Source organism: Lissotriton vulgaris, chromosome 3_1 (genome assembly GCF_964263255.1).
Source record: "Lissotriton vulgaris chromosome 3_1, aLisVul1.2, whole genome shotgun sequence".
In the NCBI taxonomy this organism is placed as follows: Eukaryota; Metazoa; Chordata; class Amphibia; order Caudata; family Salamandridae; genus Lissotriton; species Lissotriton vulgaris.
Window position 1 is genome coordinate 1,804,825,643 of NC_141689.1, and position 20,895 is coordinate 1,804,846,537.

The window sequence follows — 20,895 nt, forward strand, 5'->3', positions numbered from 1 at the left end:
CTTGCTGCCCTTCCGCGTGCTTTCGGCGCGGACGGGCCTACACTACACTTCTGCTATGGAGTGAACACCGTTTAAGAAGTGCCCGGTGTGTAACTCCAAATATTCACACCTCAACGTGCACCCCGTGTGCAATACATGCTTGTCACCGGACCATAACGAAGACAGCTGCATGGCGTGTTCGAAATTCCGGTGCAAGAAGACTCTGAAGATTCGTCGGGCCAATAGGCTCCAGGCTAAGTTATCGGCTACTGCGGCGCCCCCACCAGACGACATATTCCTAGAATCTGTTGAAGGCGAAGACGACGTACAAGGTTCGGAATCTAGTCCCGCGTCCGAAGGGGAGACCTACGACGCGGGTGATGAGGACTTTGACGAAGTCGCCGACGAGGTAGGGGACGACGATCGGGCTTTTGCCACTGTAGGGGATAGCTCGGAGGAGGAGCATCCCCAACCAGACTCAGGGGTCAATCCCCTTCATACGGCCCAGGTCGAGGGATCGCCTTCGGGCCTTACCCAAGATCTACTTATGAGTCCTACGTCCCCGCCTCCGGGCCCGGTCACGGACATTTATGAGACGCCACTCCCGTTGAAGAAAACGAAAGTGAAGCCGTCTGGTCACGCACCCTCGGATGCGAAACCGAAAGTGAAAGTTACGCTGGTGCAGAAGGTTCTGGAGGCGTCAACTTCCCAAAAATTCAAGATGGCCGACTTGAAGAGCCACGCCAAGATGGCCGACCCGAAACCCTCGGGGTCAGCGCCGAAGACGAAGTCGACCGACGCGGCTGCGTCGGCGCCGAAAGGGGTCGTGGACCCGAAGACGGCTCCAAAGAAGCGTCAGGGCGACGACGCGCATAGGGCCATTGGGGACAAGGCGCGTGGGGCGTCGGCCCCGAAGAAGGTGCCTGCCGTCGATCCGGCTCTCGACGCGGAGAGATCGCTCGAGCCGGTCAAGCCCTCTCCGGCCTTAACGAAGAAGGTAGCGGAATCCCTGCAGCGGATACGGAAGGACAGTATGGTTCCCGCTCAGGACACGGTAGCGCCTAAGCTCACGCCGAAGCCTGCGAAGGAGCAAACGCCTATCCGTTTTACCCTGCCACCCAAGTCGGCGCCGAAGGCCTTCGCGCCGAAACAGGGCGGACCCTCAAAGGAGGTATTGACACCGAAAGCTGCCTTGGTGGTGTTGAAGCTTCGGCTCCAGCCGCTTGCTGAAGAGGAACGTTGTGAGGTAATCATTGACGCCAACACCGGGAAACTGTCTCTCCTCAAGAGGAAAATCACTACGGAGCCGGTGTTGGAACATTTTCGGATCCCTCTCAAAAATAAAAGGGACTCTGCGGAATCTTCGGCTCTGGTAGAACCTATGTCTCCACAAGACCGGGGACACTCGCCAACGCATTCCGCCGCAGGCGATGCGGACGAGGAAGACGCCGAGTACACCTATCCGGCGTACTCGGATCCGGAGGAGGAGCACGAACCTTGGTCGGCCGGAGGCGACCCAGAGGACCCGCAGTCGGGCCAGGACGCGCACCTTTTTGCGGCCAAAACGTCACCGACGGAGGACTCGGCGGCCTTCAACGCTCTGATCGAGAGAGCTGCGGCTAACCACGACGTCGAGCTGCACTCGGACCCCGTGGATGTGGACTTCTTATTTGACACTTTCTCAGTAGCTGAAAAGTCGGTCAAGACACTGCCGATGCTTAAAGGGGTGCTTAAACACGCAACCGAGGTCTTCAAGGAGCCCACCCGGGCGCGTGTAGTCAACCCTCGCATTGACAGGAAATATAAGGCAGCGCCCTCGGATCCAACATATATCAAGGGACACTTGCCATTGGACTCGTTGGTTGTTTCCAACGCTCGGAAGAGGGCGAACTCGCAGACCACTGGTGACGCTCCTCCCCCAGACAAAGAGTCCAAGATCTTTGAGGCCTCAGGCAAACGGATTGCTGCACTGGCAGCTAATATTTGGAGAATATCTAACACACAAGCCCTACTTGCACGCTATGATAGGGCTCATTATGACACCTTAGAATCAATACTGCAACACTTGCCTGACCAGTACAAGGAGGCAGGAGAAATGCTGATTCAGGAAGGAAAGCTCATTACGAATGCATCCATAAAATGTGCACTGGATGTGGCAGAAACAGCCTCCAGGGCGATCAATACCAGTGTGTTGCTTAGACGGCATGCCTGGCTTAGGATTTCAGGATTCAAACCCGACATCCAAACTACAATACTGAATCAAACAGTTAATCCTGACCACCTGTTTGGCCCTGAGGTGGATGCGACACTGGAAAAAATGAAAAAAGATACGGAAACTGCCAAGTCTATGGGGGCCCCACAAAGTCAGCAGTTTCGGAGTGGTTCCTTTCGCCGCTCCACTTCCAGAGGCACCTCAAGGGGTCAGGCATCGCAGTCCACACAGTATTACAAAAGTAACACCCAAACCTCGTACAACAACAAGGGTAGAGGTGGTTACAGAGGCAATAACGTCAAGGGCAGGGGACGTGGAAACAACAGCTCCAGGTCCACCACCGCCAACAAGCAGTGACGTCTTGTCACTGCCCCCCGACCATACAACACCGGTCGGGGGGAGACTCCAGCAGTTCCTGCCAGCGTGGAAATCCATCACCACGGACAGGTGGGTCAAGTCTCTTATCCAGTACGGTTACTGTCTGGAACTTACTTCCATTCCACCAAACATACCCCCAAGGAGCCGTCCTATGTCCGGCGAGCACTTGACCTTGTTGCAGCAAGAAGTTCTAGTCATGCTGCAAAAAGGGGCGATAGAGCTCGTTCCATTGCAAGAGCGGGGAACAGGGGTTTACTCCCTGTATTTTCTGATCCCCAAAAAGGACGGATCCCTCAGGCCCATCCTGGACCTCAGGCCCCTAAACTGGTACATTATCTCGGAGCACTTCCATATGCTCACGTTACAGCAAGTGCTTCCCCTGCTTCAGCAGGGGGACTTCCTGGCTACGCTGGATCTGAAAGATGCATATTTTCATATCCCCCTGCATCCTTCCCACAGGAAGTATCTCAGATTCACGATTCTAGACCAGCATTACCAGTTCAGGGTTCTGCCGTTCGGGGTCACCACGGCGCCAAGGGTATTTACAAAGTGCCTAGCTACTGTGGCGGCGCATCTCCGTCGCCAGAACGTCCACGTCTACCCCTACCTGGACGACTGGCTCATTCAGGCAAAGACAGAACGACAGTGCGTCGACCATGTGTCACGCACCATTCATCTCCTGCACGATCTGGGATTCTCTCTGAACTACCCAAAGTCCCATCTCCAGCCCGACCACGTGCGACAGTATCTGGGCGCGACAATCAACACTCTGGCAGCCACTGCGCAGCCAAATTCAGTGAGAATCGCCAGTATCCAGGCGCTGATCCAGCGGTTCAGACCTCAGCACTCGCTTCCAGCGAAGGTGTTCATGCAGTTGATAGGCATGATGGCCTCCTGCATCTCCCTTGTCCCGCACGCGAGACTACATATGCGCCGCTTCAGGAGTGCCTTGCACATCAGTGAACTCAGGCTCATGGGCAACTGACAGACCTAGTGTTGGTGAGCGGTCGGGCATACAACTCTCTGCATTGGTGGAATCCACAAAACCTTTGCAAAGGCCGACCATTCCAAGAGCCTGTGCCACAGATTATCCTGACAACGGACGCCTCTCTCCAGTGATGGGGAGCGCATGTACTCCAGTACACGGTGCAGGGACTCTGGACACTACAGCAAAGGAAGATGCACATCCATGTGTTGGAACTGATGGCAATCTTCATGGCCTTGAAGGCGTTCAAAGTACATCTGTGCAACAAAGTCGTGTTGATCCGGACGGACAACATGACGGCCATGTACTACATTCAGAAGCAGGGAGGCACACACTCTCCGCAGCTGTCTCATCTGGCTCAGAGCATGTGGAAGTGGGCCATTCAGAGGAACATCTTCCTCATGGCAGAGCATCTCCCGGGCAAGGACAATCAGATGGCGGATCTGCTCAGCAGGCACAGCCATCAAATGCACGAGTGGGAGATACATCCATCAGTACTCCAACCGTACTTCCAAAAGTGGGGTCATCCAGAGATAGACCTGTTCGCCACAAAGGAGAACGCAAAATGCCAAAGCTTCGCCGCCAGGTTCCCACACCCGCAATCACAGGGCAATGCGATGTGGATGAACTGGTCAGGCAGATTTGCGTACGCTTTTCCCCCAGCACCTCTGATACCGCTGGTGGCACGCAAGCTCAGGCAGCACTCGATGACGCTCATCCTGGTTGCTCCAACGTGGGCTCGCCAACCATGGTACACCACGTTTCTGGAACTCTCCGTGGTACCGCATCAAAGGCTTCATCTCACTCCCAGCCTTCTGACGCAGAGCCATGGCGACATTCAGCACCCAGATTCGCAACAGCTCAACCTGGCGATCTGGCTCCTGAAGTCCTAGAGTTTGGCTACCTCAATCTTCCTCCCGATTACATGGACATCATTCGGGAGCAAGGAAGCCCACTACGAGAGCTTGTTATGCGGCTAAATGGAAGAGGTTTGTCATCTACTGTGATAACCACGATATTGACCCGCTAGATGCTTCCATTCAAAACATCATTTGTTACCTGTTCCACCTGTATCAATGCAATCTGGCGTACTCTTCCATCCGCATTCACCTGTCTGCTATGGCAGCATACCTCCAGAATAGGCAACACCTGTCACTCTTTAAGGTCCCTGCTATCAAGGCCTTTCTGGAAGGACTCAAAAGAGTCATTCCACCAAGGAACCCACCAGCTCCAGAATGGAACCTCAATGTGGTTCTTACAAGGCTGATGGGTCCTCCCTTCGAGCCACTGCACCCTTGTGAGCTTCAGTTTCTGACTTGGAAGGTTGCGTTCTTAGTAGCAATTACATCGCTACGGAGGGTTAGCGAGCTGCAGGCGCTCACCATCCAAGAACCTTTCTTCCAGGTGCATGCTAACAGGGTTGTGCTTCGTACTAACCCTAAATTCTTACCCAAGGTTGTATCTCAATTCCATATAAACCAGACAATTGAGTTGCCGGTGTTTTTCCAAAACCCAGAGACGCTGGCGGAGCGGATGCTCCACACCCTTGATGTTAAGAGAGCCTTGATGTACTATGTAGACAGGACGAAAGATTTTCGCAAAACCAAGCAGCTTTTTGTTGCTTTTGCCACACACCACAAGGGAAACGCTATCTCCAAAGCTGGGATCGCTAGGTGGATAGTGAAATGCATTCAGATCTGTTACGCTGAAGCTAAGCGCACTCTCACTATCCCACCAAGGGCCCACTCCACCAGGAAGTTGGGGGCCTCTATGGCTTTCCTAGGTAACATTCCCTTAGAAGATATCTGTAGAGCAGCCACATGGTCTACCACACATACTTTCACTAAACACTACTGTGTAGACGTGCATTCCAAACAGCAGGCAGCTGTTGGTCAGGCTGTTCTCAAAACACTTTTTCAGACTGCTGCAGCTGGCACGGGCGGCCGCCGCTAATGGAGGGACTGCTATGTATTCTATGCACAGATATGAATTCAGCAGCCCACATGCCTCGAACTGCAAATGCTACTTACCAGTATGCATCTGTTCTTGGCATGTAGGGCTGCTGACATTCATATCGCCCACCCTCCTCCCCGGCGCCTGTAGCAGCTGCAGTATTCATTCATATGTATATATGTATATGCTCATAGCATGGTCATCACTCACATACTTCACTCCATCTCTGCCAATGGCTAAAAACAATCTGGGGATGGAGGCGATGCCCATGCGCACTGTAGTCCAGGGGAGGAGCCACCTATCTCGTGATACTTCGAAGACTCTTCCAGGACAACAATGTGCAATCATCCGGACCCAACACTAGGCGGCGATCTGTGCACAGATATGAATGTCAGCAGCCCTACATGCCAAGAACAGATGCATACTGGTAAGTAGCATTTGCAGTATTGTTCACTGAATAAGTGCTATACCTAGGCCGAAATAGATCCACATGTTTGCCTTGTGACTCATTCCATCAGGCAAAAGCTGCCACCACAGCTCTAGCTCAGGGTGTTTAATTTTAATGTTGAACATTCGCCAGGAAGCTTGGTGGGCATGTTTGGGTGCTTTCATGAGGCACTACTGTAGGGACGGGTTCATTTGCCCTCTGACTTCCTGGTGCAAGTACACTCATCAGGTGCATCTCTTTGGAGTGCTTTAGTACTGATTGATAAGCTGAGGAGTTTGTAGTTGAAACAGATCGTCAGAAGAATGTTACCTTTCTGGTGGATACTCTTACTACAGATTGTTCACCGCCCACCTTTCCCATTCTGTTGATTGGGCTTTTGGGAGTAATAAGAGTCCATGTTAGCTTTTTTACTTGCTGCCAATACAAACGGTCTTCCTTTTCCTCAGTGACTGGTCTATGTAGACCTAGAAAAGACTACTGTGATGGTATTTATTTAAAAATACTAGCAATTTACCTTTGCCAGAAAAACCTACGTTTTTCGTGGGCAATCAATTCTGTCATTTGTACCATTTTACCAAAATGTATTTTCTTTAGTCCGACTTCGTCAGGTGGGTTTTCTTTATTTTGGAAATGTCATAATGATGTGATTCTATTATGACAAATGCCCACGTGACCACTAACGTTGTGCTGACGCTGTTGCATGAGTTTCTGATTCCAATTTGCTGCTTGGGAACATTCGCAAGTTAAGTAATCTACCATTAAAGTATCTAACAGAGCGTTACCAATGATAAGTAACTTATTTTTTTGATTGTGAAAATAAACTGCGGCCTATGGTTGCTGCATTGTCTCTCTAGGACCTCTTGGCAGTCTCCTAGCAGCGGCTCCCATTATTCACCTAATGCTACTCACCTAGGTTATTAGTTTTTTTTCTTTTCCTTGTTAAAAAGAATTGTGGATAAGTTCAAACAGTACAGTTGTGCAATGAAATAAAATATGCATTTGCTATTTAAAAGAAAAGTCTAGATCTGCGTTTTTATATTTGAGCTGTTTAAGTGTTTGAGAGGCCATGCATAGGTTGAACCTTTTCAGCATTTGAATTTGATCATGATCACCTTTGCATAATTCAGAGGAATCCAACTTGTCTGGACTAGAATGTATAATCTTTCGAATGTTGCAAAATGTGTGCAGAACTTTTGTTGGTAAGCAGTGGGGTTGTGCTAGTAAGTAATGTACAAGTGTTTTTGATGTCTTACATTATTAGCTTGATTTTTGGGAAGGTGAGTCAAAAGTATAGGATTTTAGCAAAGTGTATTTAGGGATGTGACTTTTGTGGTTGTTATCATAACACTTTATGGCCTTCATATAGCACTTGTAGCCTAAATCTTTATATTTTTGTGGATATTTAAATAGAAATCTAATCTCTCCTTTAGATTGGCAGATATAAAGCCCCATTCCACCAGCTGAGAATTTCCTATGGGACTAACAAAGGTAAAAATTATACAGAGGAAGAGGACCGGTTTCTTATCTGTATGCTGCACAAGCTGGGCTTCGACAAGGAAAATGTCTATGATGAACTTCGGCAGTGTATACGGAACTCTCCCCAGTTCAGATTTGATTGGTTTCTCAAATCAAGGACCGCAATGGTAAGTGAAAACACCCATCCTATTTCACATGGATTCAAATTTGGTACTACTTCACAGTCCTTTGGGTTTGCTCATGGTGCAGGTTTTCATCCTTTTTATGGCACGTAGATGTGTTATTGTTTTTATCGTATTGACCTTGGATATTATTCTCTATATTCTAGGAACTGCAAAGGCGCTGTAATACACTAATTACATTGATTGAAAGAGAGAACCTTGAACTGGAAGAGAAGGAAAAGGCAGAGAAGAAAAAACGAGGAGGTCCAAAATCTTCGGTAAGAATGAAGAAAATAAACGCCTTTCAATGTTTGAATAAATATTGGTCTTCCAAGCATTATAAATTCACAGTGGTGGTTTTGTAAATCCATGCTAATGGTCTCCACCATTTATTTGGAGAATGTTGCACAGTAACATATACAAATCGCGCAACTATGTATATGAGCAGAAAACGTTTTAAATTGACTAAAATCAACAGCCTAGTACATTTGCAACAACCTGGGACCCTTGCATTGATTGCCTCTAAAAATCTATTTTGATTCCGTAAACACTCAATTTATTAGCTTCAGTATCTTCTTTATATTGCTTTCTCATGATTAATCTGTTTTACATGCGTCTGAAGTATTTCCAAATTTGAGGTGAGAGAAATGTACTGTCAAGATTTGTTGACTACCTGAGTCGTGAACTGAGATAGCATTCCAGTTATGTGTGACTATCCTGTTGGCCTGAACGTTGGACGTTCTCGATCTTTCACAGGTTTATTTCTTTAATTTATCTTTTCATCTGAAATAAACATGTAGTGATAGATTCCTTACCTTAGAATTACACCCAGACGTCAGTCTGGATCCGGAAAGTTTTTTCGTCAGCAGTGTGTCGGTAGGCGGCGTCGTGTGGCTTCGCAGGCGTCGTTGGCGCCGGGATGACGTTATATTTTCTTAGACACACCCGCTCACGCTGACGTCAGTTCTTTCTTTTTCCGCGCCAGCAAGCGCAGGTCCGGGAAGAGCAAGTACCCCCAGTCACTTTTTGTCAGTGTTTTTGAGGCCTTTTACCTAATCTTTTTTCAAGCCGATCAACTCCTGGTGTCGTAGGGATGCCCGGGTTCAAGAACTGTCGAGACTGTCACCGCATGATGTAGGTGACAGATCCACACCGCGTGTGTGTACTGCCTGGTGCGCGACCACGACCCCAAGTCGTGCCCCGACTGCTGGGCCATGGCGCCGAAGGCTTTGCAGGAGCGGTCCCGAAAGTTGCTTGAAGTCCGGCAGTCTGCTCCGCGCCGCTAGTGGTCCCGGTCCCATGGAAGGTCGAGGGACTGGTCTGGGAGCAGTCACCATCATTCTTCTGGATCTAAGTCTACGCACTCGGGGTCAGGTAAGTCTAAGCATTCCAAGAAGAAGTCGAAGAAGCATCCTTGCTGTTCGACTGCCCCTAGCCCGTCGCGGCTGAGGGTGCAGGCACTGCCACCCCTGCGGCTCCGGCAGAGCCTGCGACGTCGCCCCAAGTTTACCCCCCCCCCCCCCCTTGGTGCGGGTCGACGCCTGCCCAGGTGCAAGAGTTTCCTGCTGCCATGCCCCGTCTTTCGTCTGGCCCCGCGGGCCCGACTGGGGGTCCTACTTTGCCATCTCCGCTGGCTCCCGCCCCAGCTCCGCAGGTCCTTCAGTGATCAGATCCCGATTGACGCAGATTGACCTAGTGACGCCTCCACCGGCACCGCTTCAGAAGTCGCCCGCTCCTCGGGACGACGTCGTCCCCAAGGTTCAGCCCGGACACTGTGCCGGATCGACATCACCCGATGCCGATACGGACGGGCCCTTTTGTGCACTATGTCCCTCCTCCTTATTTTGAGCCTGTTCCACAGATTTAGGAGGAAGGGGGGGGCTGGGAGGGGTCTGAGGACCTTCTAGCACAGGACTGTGCTTATGATCAGGACTGGGCAGAGGATTTGGGGGAGGCCAGTGGTATTGACACCTCACCTGACCCTGGCATGCTGTCTCCTCCTACCGTGGCTGTGGAGGAGGGAGCCAGTTATGCAGTGGTGTTGCGTAGGGCGGGGAAGGCTCTACACCTCGAACTCTTTACGGTGGCCGTCCGGACTAATCTCCTGACAGTAGTGCCCTAACCGGCAGCTACCTCTTTGGAGCCCTTGCTGCCCTTTAATGAAGCACTATCTGACTTTCTTTTTGGCACCTGGTCCAGGCCAAACACAGGGGCTCCTGTGGATAGGAACGTGCCCCCCCCCCCCCCCCCTCTTTCTTACTCCGCACCCCACCCCGGAGAGCTTGGTTGTCCAAGCCTCTACATCCCAGAGCGCATTCCCTACTGCACCTAGGGAATCCAAGAAGCTGGATCAGTTTGGTAAACTGTTTTCATCTGCCAGCCTAGGGCTGCAGTCGGTGAACACTGCGTGCCTCTTGGGCCATTATACCCATTCTCTGGGACACGGTTGCGCAGGTGCTGCCTAACTGCCCGGAGGTGGCCCAGGTAGTTCTTTCCCAGGCGATTGCGACCAGGAGAGAAGTAGCAAAATTCACCATACGTTGTGGGCTGGACACAGCTGACTCACTGGGCCACGCCTGGTTGAGGACAACTGACTTCTCAGGGAATGTCCAGAACACTCTGATGGACATGCTCTTTGATGGCATTCACCTTTTTGGCCATAAGGCAGAGCGTTGGAGCGCTTCAGGGCCACGCTGCCTCCTCCGCCTTCTGCTTTTCGCTCCTTTCGTGGCCACCAAAGGGGCGCCCATCAGCATTCGTAGAGCCACACACCACAGCAGCAGCAACAACCTCATCTTGGTCGCGGACGTGGGAACCGCTGAGGCGGTTCAGGGGGCCACCGGGCGGGTCAGTCCACCGCCGCAGCATCCACTTCAAAGCCCTCCTAGTCGGACCTTTCAGGCCCATCAGACGCCAGTGGGTGGACTAATATGCCATCATCTCCACCACTGGTGCAACATCACTTCGGGCAAGTGGGTGCCGCAAATAGTCCGAAAGGGCTACTCCCTCCCTTTCGAGACAACACCTCCAGCCATGCCACCTCAGTACGACTGCATGTCAGGGGATCACTTGGCGCTTCTCCAGCAGGAAGTTGCGGCCCTTTTGGCCAAGGGGGCCATCGAGCGCGTTCCAACACCAGAAGTAAGTTGTGGTTATTCCCACTATTTTCTGGTTCCAAAGGAGGATAAGGGCCTGCGTCCTATCTTAGACCTTTGAGACGTCAATCGCTTGCTCCGGAAGGAGAAGTTGAAGATGCTCACGCTTGCTTGTCTGCCCTAGACCCGCACGACTGGATGGTGGCGTTGGACTTGCAGGACACCTATTTCCATATTCCCGTCCTGCCTGCCCATAGTAGGCCACAAGCATTTTCAGTTCACTGTGCTCCCCTTTGGCCTTACCAATGTCCTTCGGGTGTTCACGAAAGTGATGGCTGTGGTTGCAGTTCATCTGTGCAGATTAGGGGGTTCAGTCTTCCCCCTATTTCGACTGGCTGTTGAAGGCGGGCTCGCCCCAGGCAGTTAACTCCTACCTCCAGACTGCGGCTGCCCTCCTGCATTCGCTGGGTGCCTCCATCAATGTGCCGAAGTTGCACCAGATTCCCTCACAGAAGCTCCTTTTCATCGGAACGGTTCTGGACTCTGCGCAGTTTCCGGTTTATCCTCCCGAGCAGCGAGTACCGGACATTCAGGCTAAGATTCCGATCTTTCAGCCTCTGTCCCGGGTTTTGGTCAGGATGACGCTCAGACTGGGTCTGCTGGCCTCCTGCATCCTGATGGTGGATCATGCCAGATTGGTTCTGCAGTGGGACCTGAAATTTGAGTGGGCACAGCACCAGGGCAACCTGTCCAATCACGTCCATATCTCGGAGTTGTAGTGGTGGCTCACGTATAGCGATTGGGTCAATGGCAGATCCCTCTCTTTTTCCCATCCGGAATATTCAGTTGTGATGGACGCGTCCCTTATGGGATGGGGCGGCCACATGGGGGAGGCAGAGATCAGAGGCCTCTGGTGTGCGGCGGAGTCCAAGCTCCACATCAACCTTCTGGAGCTTCGGGCGATCCAACTTGCACTGAAGACATTCTTTCCTTCTGTAGTGGGGAGAGTAGTGCAGGTTTTCACCGAAAACACCACTGCCATGTGGTACTGCAACAAACAGGGCAGTGTGGGGTCGTGGACCCCTTGCCAAGTGGCTCTGCACCTCTGGGCTTGGCTGAAACATCAGGGCATGTCCCTGGTGGTTCAACACCTGGCAGGCTCTCTGAACGCCAGGGCGGACAAACTCAGCCGCTGGTGCATGATGGATCACGAATGGCATCTGAACTCGGACGTGGCGCAAGGTCTCTTTCAGCAATGGGGAGAGCCTTGATTAGATCTAAGCGCCACCGAAGAGAACGCGCAATATCATCACTTCTGCGCGTTGGAATTTCCAAGGCGGCACTCGCTCTGCAGCGCTTTTCATCGCGAGTGGCGTTGCGGTCTGTTGAACGCCATTCCGCCTATACCACTTCTGCCCAGAGTGCTGAAGATCAGGCACGACCAGGCCCAAGTCATCCTTGTGGCTCAGGGCTGGGCTTGAAGAGTATGGTATCCCAAGCTACTCCGTATGAGCATCGATCCCCCGATCTGCCTGCCTCTTCGGGAGGATCTTCTGTTGCAGCAGCAGGGGACGGTCTTCCACCTGAACCTGTTCAGTCTGCACCTTGCATGGAGATTGAGCAGCGGCAGTTGAGGTCTTTCGACCTGCCTCCTGAAGTCTGTAATGTTATCTTGGCAGCCAAGCATCCCTCCACCAAGACGGTATGTGCCTGCAGGTGGAATAAGTGTGTGACATGGTGCACAGCAAAGGCTGTGGATCCCCTTTCCGCCCCTCTTTCAGAGGTTCCTCTTTTTCTTCTCTCTTTGACCCAGCAGGGCTCTGCTCTAGGCACTATCAAGAGCTATCAATCGGCCATTTCAGCCTTTCTATGGCTTCCAGATCAACCTTCCCTTTTCAAGTCCCCTGTTGTAAACAGATTCTTGAAAGGCATCACGCACATGTTTCCTCCTGTTCCTTTTATGATGCCTCAGTGGGACTTGAATCTCCTTCTTGCTTTTCTGATGTGTGCTCTCTTTGAGCCACTTCACAATTGTCCTTTCTGTCTCCTCACTCTAAAGACTCCTTTCGTGGTTGCCATCACCTCTGCCAGAAGGGTGAGTGAGCTCCAGGCTCTTCTAAGCCTCCTTTTCTCTCTGTCCATCCGGACAAAGTTGTTCTAAGGACTCGTCCTTCTTTTCTGCCAAAGGTTGTCACTGCCTTTCACTTCAGGCAGACCATCGCTTTTCCCACCTTCTTTCCGCCTCTGCATCCCTCAAAAGAGGAAGAGAGGCTCCACCGTCTGGACCCAAAACATGCGCTCTTTCTATCTGGACCGCTCACAACCGTTCCGGGTGGATGACAAGCTCTTTGTTGGCTAAGTGGCTGCCAAGAAAGGTTGGTCTGTGCACAAGCGGACCATCTCTCGGTGGGTCGTTCTGTGCATAAAGGCTTGTTACTACTTGGCTAAAAAGGAGCCTCCGGTGGGGTTGCGCGACCACTCTACCAAGGCGACGGCAGCCACTACTGCTCTGGGACGGGGAGTTCCCTTGCATAACATCGGTCAGGCAGCTACGTGGGCCTAGCTTCTCACGTTTACCAAGCACTACTGCCTGGACAGCCAAGTCCAGAGAGACGGCTTCTTTTGGCCGTTCTGTTCTACAGGACTTTCAGGTGTGATCTTGGTTCGCAAACCGACCACCGGGGTTGGTATTGGTGGGGCATCTATTCTAAGGTAAGGAATCTATCACTACGTGTTTCTTTCAGGTGCACAAGTTGCTTACCTTCGGTAACGATATATCTGTAAGAAACATTAGTAGTGATAGATGCCATACCGCCCCACCCATCCTCCCCGTTCTGGGAACCGATTTTCTAGGATTAAGGTTATCCCCTATCAGGGCCCTAGTTTCATGGGACCAGTGCTCAGTGTCTTGCATGGCTCTGCGTGCCTGGCGCGGAAAGTCTTGTACAGAACTGACGTCTGTACGCGGGGGCACGTCCAAGTAACACTAACAACATCATTCCGGTGCCAACGACTCACGCGGAGCCGCATGACGACTCCTGCCGACATGCTGGGGTACTGTTGACGAAAAGAAATTCCGGATCTAGTCTGACGCCTGGGGGTAATTCTAAGGTAAGGAATCTATCACTACTAAATTTTCTTACAGATATATTGTTACTGAAGATAAGTAACTTCTGCGTATAACCCAAAGTTTAAGTCTATAGTACACTCCTTTATTAACTTGTAGTATCACCTTGTGAGTAGCATTAAATGTGATGGTTTTTCTAAAGTTTGCTGCGAGTTGAACATGTAGGGTCAGTCAGTTGGAATCTGGTTCCTATCATTCCCTTGGGAACTTCTACGTTCCTTTGAGTGATAATTCTTTGAGTCGGCTAGACCCTCAAAAAAGATCAGTAAGGAGATTTTCGGTTAAGTACATTTATTGGTGTATCGCCTTTTGAGACCAATAAACAGCAGTTTTCTTCAAACCTGAGGTAAAAGGATAGTTTCTACAGTTCAGTTTAAACTTGAGTTATATGTTGAAAAAAGCAACAAAAAAAATTAAGCAGGGAACTTAAGATTTCATGGGAGCAGTTGACACTAAAGTAGCTGCTTTGAAGCATCTGGCATCAAAACCATGAGAAGAGGGGGGCGTGACCTGGCGCTGACCAAGATGGCCGCACTTTGTGGCACCGGGGCGGGTACTGAAATAAACCCGAACATCAGTCCCAAAATTCCCCTGCATTGGCACCTGAAGGACATGTTCTGATTCTCCAGTGTACCCGTAGTCCCTGTAGGTAACTCTGGGGCTGATATCTGCCTGAGAAACAGGGTATGGGCGGGCTGGATGCCGGCCATGCGTATTCTGACTAGGCTGCATGGTCTGGGCCGGTCTATCTGAAAAAAGAGATCCCTGATATGGCTCCAGGGCTGGGGCATGGCAGAAGACAAATGTAGCCCTCTGGGCTGCCCTTAGACTGGTGACCAGCTTTCTGGTTCCTGCTTGATCTTGAGCGATCTGGCAACCAGAGAAGGCCCGGGCGTGGACTGCAGCAGTTCCAGGCCCAGCGGTAACTCACTGACTTTGCCTGCAACCTTTGCGGGTGAGGAACAAAACGGCAGTGAGGTGCTGTGTGAAAGACGGCCACAGAGGGTGCTGTGGGTGAGGAGTGGCTGTTCTATCTCTGCCCTGTGAGTGGTGCCCTGTCTCGCGGGGTTGGGATCCGCGGACTAAGAGGTCTCATCGGGGACCGGGCGCTGAAGGATTGCGAAAGCTGCAGCGGGAGTGTTAAATTGTTAAGGAGAAAAACCTAATCAGAGCAGTACGACTGTTTCCCCACATGTCTGCCTGCCTGGGCTGGAGAGATACGCCAAACTTGGAGGTGAGGTGCCAGCTGGCTTGGGGACCCCCATGTTGCCTTTGAAAGAGCATGGCAGGTGTTGGAGGCTATGCCCTCCCGGTGGAGATCAGTGACCTAACGGACTGAGGGATGGCCTCCTGAACGTCGGATTGAAGATGATCTGAACTACCAGATCACGATCAAAACTGTTTGGGGCTCCCTGAGCCCACCCCATTCCCCCTTTCAACCGCACCCATGGCAGCCCATGGGGAGGTGTGGGCCGGACAAGGAGGTCCGCTGGTTGTGGTATGTGTTGAGAACTGAGACACTGAATAAGTGGCCCCCTGAGGAGGTAGTGGTGATCCTTAAAGCCTCGATTGAACAAACTGGTGTTCTAGTGAACATCAGTCTCAAAGCATCATATTTTATATTGTGCAGTCGAGAAACACAAGTAATACAGCTGGGACTTCCTTTATCCCCCCTACTGCTCTTACTACTTACATCCTTGGGGTCAGGGTGAAACCGAAGGGGTAACTAAAGACGGAATCCAACAAGATGGATTAATATGCCATATCTAAACAGTCGCTGGATGGGGCTGGACAGAGCACGGAGTCGTCTGAGTCAGCAGAACCCTCTCTTGGAGCCCTTATGGCAGCAATCCAGGACTTCAAGAGTACTCTAGAACCAATAATTGATGCAGGGACAGTGGATGTTGCTCTCCTGAGGGCAGACTTGAAGAAAAACATTAGAGAAACTCACAACAGCAGAGTCGGAAATTCAAACACTACAAACTGCGTCCCAAAACCTAGAAGAACAGGTCTGACCTCTCAAGACAGGAGGAAATAAAGGTGGCTAGAGTCTATCAGGAGTGTAGGGCCTGTCGCAACGTCAGGGTGATCAGTGTCCCTGAGGGGGCGTAAGGGCACAACTTCTACCTATTTCTTGAGGACCTGATTGTAAACACCCTCATCTCCAAGCATCTATCAAACCTTGGTGGTGGGGTAACGCCTTACAGTGACATGAATGCCATGATGGATCTGAGTAAGTTTAGGATGCCCAGTAGAGAGAGACTGATGGGAGCCCCTCTTAAATCATATGGAGTGGTGAACCTCTGGTGTGAGCGCCACCCAACCAAGAATAAGTACACATCTGTCGGCGAGGCATGGTAGCTTCACCTGATTGGATTACATACTTACCATATGAGAGCGGGCCAGTTCCACGGCATACATCACCTGGCACGTGTCATTTCTGACTTCTTCCCGGTGGTGGCCTTCTTTCAGGAATTCAATGCTCCCCCCCAAGGATAGTCTCTTAGCATTTAAGATAGGGAATTACAAGATAAAATATAAGAGCGAACCGATCAATACTTGAAAGAGAATGAGGGGTCTGTTGACTCCCCCTGTACCCTCTGGGAGGTCTTCAAGATGGTGTCCCTCATAGGAGCGAAAAGGAAGGAACAGGATATCAGAAATGAAAAGTTAGAAAAGGAGATTACCTCCTTGGAATTAGATAGTGAAGGGGAGGCACCTGACACCTGTTTGTCCCATCGTCCTCTGCTTCGACAACATGGCAGAGGACAAAGCCCTAGCACATGCACTGACCACTCTGAGGCGATTATACAATGAGGTTGTGAGTCAATGGTGTACTGTCTCGCCCTTTTGCCATTCACAAGGGCACTAGACATGGCTGCCCCTTATCCCCGATCTTTGCCTTTGCACTTGAGCCATTGGTGGCTGTATTGGACACGATCCTCTCTTGTAGGCAATCTGGGGGAACAGTGCATGGGAGGAATGCATCTCCCTGTACCCTGATGACATTCTGTTGCACGCAACCGGACCGTGCCTTCTGGTAGGCAAAATTCCACATAATTTCCAACCATTTGAGTTACCATGGTTATCAGATCAACTGGGATAAGTCTCATTTTCCCACTGGCTGGAGGACAACAGCCTGTTCTGACGTTCCACGCGTGTGGCACGGTGGCAACACCGGGTTTTCCGTATTTAGGCATCTGTGTGACCAGAGATGCTGAGGTCTTTGTGCAAAGAAACCTGTTTCCTCAACTGGGAAGACATGGCACACTGGAGGGTGTTTCCTGTATACCTGATGGGAAGGGCCTTGTTCTTTAAGATGATGGCATGCCCCGCCTGCTATTTGTCCTACAGAACACACAGTATAGGGTGCCACCTGACTACTTCTGCAGGGTCAACAGCGGATTACCCCACCTCTTGTGGAGGGGGGGCAGCTCACTGATCTCCCTTGGTAAGCTTCAGCATGGATTGTTTGAGGGAGGCTGGCAATCTCAGACATTCGTGCCTACTACTAGGCGACGCAGCTGGCGGCAGTCAATGACGTGTTCGGGGACAAGGAGGACCCTTCCTACCAGGTAGACAGATAGGACCCCCCATGGGACCCCCATGGGACAGCGAGTTACTACAGGAAGTGGGGAACCTGAAAGGCTTCAATAAATGGAGACTGATCGGGATAGACTACCTTGCTGACAATTAGAGAGGGGGTACACTACTGACCCTTTGAAGACCTGTCTAAGAAATATCGCTTGGGGCTGATGAACTATTCAGACACTTGCAGTTGAGACCTGCCATGTGCCAGAGAGGGAGCAATTACCGAAGTTCACTCCACTGGAGGATGGTTTGCTACTGGACCCTATGCCAGCCATGGCGATCTCCTTGTCTTATAAGCAATTAATGACCAACCCTCCCGACCTGTTGCGCTTTCTGAGGGAGGCGTGGGAGGGGGACATAAGCCTTATTGAGGACTACAATTGGATAGAGGCACTTCAGCGCCCCAGAGAAATGGCCAGAAAAGCTTGCTTCAGTCTAATACACTTACAGATACTACACAGATCCTATTATTATAGGTCCCTCCTACACCTTCTGGACTGATACGACACTGCCCTCTGCGCTAGAGGATGAGGCTAGGTTGGCTCCTTTTTCCAGGGGTGAGACTGGATCCGGAAAACTTTCCTGCCACAGCACTCCTGTGCGCCGGGTGGACAGCACCACGTGATTCCGCCCTGATGCCCGCGTTCGGGACGTCAGCGAGGACACAAGTCCCACCCCAGCGTGCCTGTCAGTTTTTTCTCTTTCCACGTGCAACGCGGATCCGGATTGTGTCCTGGCCTGTTTTCAGGCCTTCTTTTTCATGCTTTGGGGTTACGTGGAACAGTGTGCGAATGCCTTCAGGCTATAAGACGTTTTCACATCCTGTGTTGGCGACTAACCCTCACCCGATTTGCATGTAGTGCTTGGGAGAGCACCATTACTCGGAGAGTTGCGACGCCTGCCAGTACCTTAAGCCTGAATCACGGCGGGAGCGCCGGACGAAGTTGCTGTTGGCACACTTGTCCAGATCAGTGTCGACCCGCATCCGTCCCCTACCTCGGAGGCAAGGAGCCGCCAGTCTCGTCTGCGACATCGTCTTTCGCGCGGCCCTTTGTGCAAGGCTCACTGGCTGGTAGGTCCTTCAGTTTGTCTCAGAGGCCCTGTCCTTCCGCGGTGGGCGCCGGCTCCCTCACGGGACAGGCGCCTCCACCTTTCACCTCCCTATCCGACCTTTCCCGGCACGGAGGTGACTAGGGCCCAAATGACAGCCTACGCTGCTGCTCTGCGGGCTTCTTTTGCCCTTCTTCCACCTCCTGAGACGTCCACGGATCTCTTGCTTCGCGCGGGGACTTCTGCAGAGTCGCCGGCCTGGGCTCCGGCGGCTCCGGCCCTGGCGCCGAAGGTTTCGGCTTCAGGTCGTAGGAGGGTGGCGTTGTCTAGGTGTAGTCCTACGGGGCTCTCCTCTTTGGCACCTAGCGTCCCTGCCTCGCCGCAAATCACTACGGGCCTCCCTGTGGTGTCGCAGGTGATCGCCTGGACTCCGGGCATGTCTCAGAGTCTCCCTCGATCCTCTGACCAGGCGGCTACCTCACCAGAGATCAAGCCGCTGCCAGGAGCCTTCCTCCTCCGCTCCCGTGGAGTCGCGGGTTGAGGCCGAGACCTGGGGGCGCCTCCAAGAGTCCCTCTCGGTCCTCAACACAGGCAGCTGCCCCGTCTGAGGCTGCGCCGCGCCTTTGCCGTTCCGGCGTCTACCTCGCCCCATTCTCCTAGAGAGCACCTGGTGGCAGGAGACGGCCTGGCGCCACGGTTGCCCACCCAGACGCCGATCAGGCGCCTGTGGCGGACTCCACGGAGCTGCGCTGGCGTCGGGCTCTGGATTTTTCTCCAGATGTCAGTCATCTGTGTGTGTGTGTGTTCCTCTCCAGAGACAGGGCACTGTGTTGCCTTTTCACCAGCATCTTATAGGGAAGGCTCTTTGCCGTCCCAATGGCCTAAATCCTCGAACCTTTCCTTTCGCGACTCACTTCTCCACCGGCCTCTCCGCCTTCTCCTGGCGCCCCTCATGTTCCCTATTCATCTGTGGATCCTCCTCTATTCCCCTGGACTTGGAGATGGGTGTCTCAGTCTGCAACCGTGACCCACGCAGGTATTACTTTCCCCTCCGCTGCGCCCTACTGAGGCAGTGTTGCCTTTGTTTGGGCTATTTCCACAGCTGCTGGTATTCTGAGGATGGGTGAACCTGTCACTCCATTTCCTACAGACAACTTTTTGGAGATGCTCCACCAGGGCTCTAGTGGACTGGAGTTATTCCTTCCCTTTGAAACGTCACTCCATAATTCTCTTATGGGGGCGCCCTGCCACAGGCGATCCGTTGATTCAGGCACTACTGCATCGCCATCGTCCTGCTGCGCACGACCCGGTCTGTCTGTCTTTCTTTCCACCCCTCTACTCAAGGCACTCTACTGGGGAATGCCTTTCCGTGTTTGCCTGTGGTGGTGTTTCCTCCGTCTCGGGAGGCCCGGTGGTTGGACTCATGGGGGCGTAATGTCTTCGCTTCTTCCACGCTGCCTTGCGGGCGCTTAACACTGTGTGTTGACCAGGGCTACTTTCAGCCTCTGGGACTTTGTGGAGTCCCTTCTTTCTCATGTCTCATGAGGGTGCCCATGCTGATCTGCGGGGCCATGTGCCGTATGGTAGGGAGTTGGCCGTGTTTATTCTTCGTGTCTCTTTGGATGTTGCTGATGCTCTTGGCCGTGATATGGCCACTTCTGTGGCTCTCTGTCGCCATGCTTGGCTACATGCTGTTTTTCCTGAAAATATTAGAAAGCATCTAGTCCATCTCCCTTTTGACGGAGTCCTGCTGTTTAATACTCATGCAGACTCCGCCATTCAGCATCTTCTTGCGGGGCCCGTCCCCCCTTCCTCCTCCTCAGTATGTTGTTTTGCTGATCCTTTGGGTCTTGGGATGCGTTATCCCACTTACTTCTGCTTTTGGGTTTTGGAGGGGATGTTACATTTTCTGTGAGGGTTACTGTTCCCTTCTGGGTCCTTGTTGGCCCCTTTCTTCAGTTGACTGCTGGTTCACCCCCTTTTTGGTTAGGATGTGTTTTTGGCTGATTACTAAGCCTTCTGTGGTTTCTGCCGCAGGTATGTGGTTTTGTCCTCTGATGCAGGATTGTTTGTTCCATAAGAGTGGTTCCCATGCTTTCTTGGGACGTGTCCTACCCTATGTGGGGTACATGTAGCTATTGTGTAGCCCTCTCTTATGCTTGGAGTGTGGGCTCCCCCTTGCGGGGTTTTCACCCCTCCTGGTGTTGCTGCTTTACGATGGTGTGGTTTTTGGTCCTTGCTGGGGCATGGCTTGGCCATCTATGGTGTTGTGCTGCGTAGTTTTTTTGCTCTTGCCTACCGTTTGCTCTGGTCCTCTGTCTGGTGTTTCTGAGGGGATAGTTTCCTGTGTTGAGGGCCTGGTCCGTCTAACTTGTTTCTCCTCTTATCTTTTAGCTGATCGCACTTCTTTGTGGATCGGTCCTGTCCGGAGCAGCTTCGG

At 51.9% G+C, this 20,895-nt stretch overlaps 1 protein-coding gene across 2 annotated transcripts in view; it reads left to right on the forward strand.

Annotated features, from left to right (window-relative positions):
- The window catches only part of SMARCA5 (SNF2 related chromatin remodeling ATPase 5), a 452,210-nt gene that overhangs the window by 415,173 nt on the left and 16,142 nt on the right, over positions 1 to 20,895 (forward strand). For both annotated transcript variants that reach the window (XM_086962238.1, XM_086962239.1), the window contains exons 22-23: positions 7,386 to 7,598; positions 7,760 to 7,870. In XM_086962238.1, the coding sequence (XP_086818364.1) occupies positions 7,386 to 7,598; positions 7,760 to 7,870 (324 nt within the window). The remainder of the gene's footprint in view (positions 1 to 7,385; positions 7,599 to 7,759; positions 7,871 to 20,895) is intronic.